Below are 2,500 nucleotides of genomic sequence, written 5' to 3' on the forward strand. Positions count from 1 at the left end.
AATAAACTAGTAAAAACAAAAAATAAATAAAAGAGAAATAGAAAATAAAACTAACGTCAATTTCATTACCAAGACAAAAAATAGCGCCGTTTTCTTATTAGTAGTGATGACTTGATACCCTTTGACGCACCTATGAAGGGAAACGATGTATTTTGACGAAACACTGGCCTTACAGAAAAATGGCGTTAACAATACTGTGCTCTAGCTTATCTTAAACGAATACATAATTATCTATTATTGTTGGTACACTCATGAACTTTTTACACAAAACTAAGAACTACGCAATTCTTTGTACATGCAAGCGTAACAAGGAGCAAGTGTGATCAGGCATAATGGAACCATAAGCAGCAATCGGCAGAATAGATAGCGCCCCACAGAAAGACCCCCTCCCTTATAAAAGCATTAGGCAGAACATGGAGCACCCTTCAGGAAGCCCCCTTCACCCCCACCCCCCCAAAAAAAAGGATACTTAAAGATCCCCAAAACGTTAAGCAGAACATTTAGCAACCCACAGTAAGACCTACCCACACCCCAGCCACACACCCAAAAGCATTAAAGGCAGAACAGGCAGCACCCAGCCTGAAGCAAGACCCCTCAAACAGAAGCAGTTCCGCTTAACAGTCTAAAAAAGACAAAAGTAGAAGATGAGACTTACAGAAAAAGCGAACTGTACCTTTCTTCCGTTTAAGGCTTCTCCGCAGGAACTTGGCCATCGCGTCTGAGGTTAACCTTTGACGCTCTTCCTTGAGCTAACTACGCTGAACTTGAGAGAACAAGAGTGGGACTCAAAGGGTCACGCCCTTCCCGTCCTTTTTCAAAGGTCACACGCAATCACACGCATGCGCGAACGCCTACACGGCCACTTAGTGTTGGTGTCACTACCTTGTTGCGGGGCTGAGTATGCCGCCCTGTAGGGATACTCAATGCTTCCGTGACGTCATCCACCAATCAGCTGATCGGGTGTCACGTATTGCTGTTTCTTAATATTTCGTCTTGTTTCTTATTGTTTCGTCACTGAAATAAGATGAGTTGCCACTTTTTTCACATTACACGAAGTGAAAATATGTTTCACTAATATATAATAAGCCACGTTTAAGTTCAGTTAAGAGATTTTCTATTTTTGTTCTATCACCAAGAAATGTTCTATGTTCTTTGTTATTCTTCTTCTAAATAAGTATCTAAAAATATCGAACTAAACATTTTAGCAAAATATTCATTTTATTTAGTGATGGTTTGCTACCTCAGGTACACTGCTTGTTTGTGTATTCATTTATTTGTTTATCTTTTACTTTGCGATTTGAATGTCAACAAATGCCTAGGGAAAATGGAAAATTTTTACACATTTCAAACTACCTTTTTCAGTTTCGTTTGACCTTTGTAAGGTGAGGCAATTTGCTTCACCTCAAGATCTTTCTAGGAAAACCTAGAAGATGCAATCTAGAAAAAGGACCCTATTTATTGTCGCTATACTACAGGGTGTATAAAAAAGTACTCACAAAATATTCGTAAATGTAGTTTCAAAGGAGAGCACATTTTTGGGACACTGCATGTTTATACATACATATGCATATATGTTATGTTTGTTTGTATGTAGATGTACATTTTTATATATACAAATACGCAAGTACAGGGTATTCCAAAACGTGTACTCACTGAGTCAGTACATTAGTGAGTACTCTTGTGGGTACACCCTGTATATTTATGCTTTAGTGTCGACGCAATTTTATTTCATACAAGGGATCTATAGCCCCTATGTGTGAAAAGAAACTAGCTCATTCTGGGCAGAGTCTAATTTACTAACAACAGGGGAAACCATTCGACCCACTAATAACTCCAAACACAAACACACCAATTCCCCCAAAACCACAAACAACAGTTAAGAATAGCCCCAACTGATCCAGATTTCCTACAACAATTGCTCCATAAATCTAGTGCTGGTTCTGCTGTTGTCAGCTGCGTGTGGGTGTGAGTGTGGTGTGGGTGTGGGCGTACACTCAGAGCTCTATACTTTGTACCTGTCTCAACTCTTCTGAACTAATCTTAAGACACTTCGAGCTACGCATCTACCGAGAAGAAAAAGGTTTTGGAAAAAAAGGGGCGAAGGGATGAGGGGGAAGGAAGAAGAGCTAAACATTATTTACGATATTCTTTTAGGAAGAGTGTGCGCTACCACAAGCTTAACTCTTTACCTAACCTTACCCTACCTCCTCTTCTTATAGCTCCTCCTCCTCCTCTTCATCCTCCTCCTCCTCCTCCTCCTCCTCCTTTTCTTCTCTTCCCCCTCCTCTTCCTTTTCGTTCCCTCTCCTCTACCTCAGCCTTAACTCTTTACCTTACCTTACCCTACCTCCTCCTCTTATAGCTCCTCCTCCTCCTATTCCTCCTCCTCCTTTTCTTCTAGTCCCCCTCCTGTTCCTTTTTATTCACTCTCCTCCTCCTCCTCCTCTTCCTCCTCCTCCTTCTCTTCCTCCTCCTCCTCCTCTCGTTCTCCCTCCTCCACC

The 2,500-nt window shown here is 41.2% G+C and overlaps 1 protein-coding gene across 3 annotated transcripts in view; it reads right to left on the reverse strand.

Moving 5' to 3' along the window:
• LOC143017817 (Kv channel-interacting protein 4-like) overlaps nucleotides 1-2,500 on the reverse strand; it is a 312,910-nt gene that overhangs the window by 289,844 nt on the left and 20,566 nt on the right. For 2 of the 3 annotated variants that reach the window (XM_076172718.1, XM_076172719.1), the window contains exon 2: nucleotides 656-1,315. In XM_076172718.1, coding sequence (XP_076028833.1) covers nucleotides 656-713 — 58 coding nt within the window. In that variant the 5' untranslated portion in view covers nucleotides 714-1,315. The remainder of the gene's footprint in view (nucleotides 1-655; nucleotides 1,316-2,500) is intronic. The other variant, XM_076172720.1, reaches the window with a different exon arrangement.

This window comes from Oratosquilla oratoria, chromosome 33 (genome assembly GCF_046742065.1).
Source record: "Oratosquilla oratoria isolate Oo_2021 chromosome 33, ASM4674206v1, whole genome shotgun sequence".
In the NCBI taxonomy this organism is placed as follows: domain Eukaryota; kingdom Metazoa; phylum Arthropoda; class Malacostraca; order Stomatopoda; family Squillidae; genus Oratosquilla; species Oratosquilla oratoria.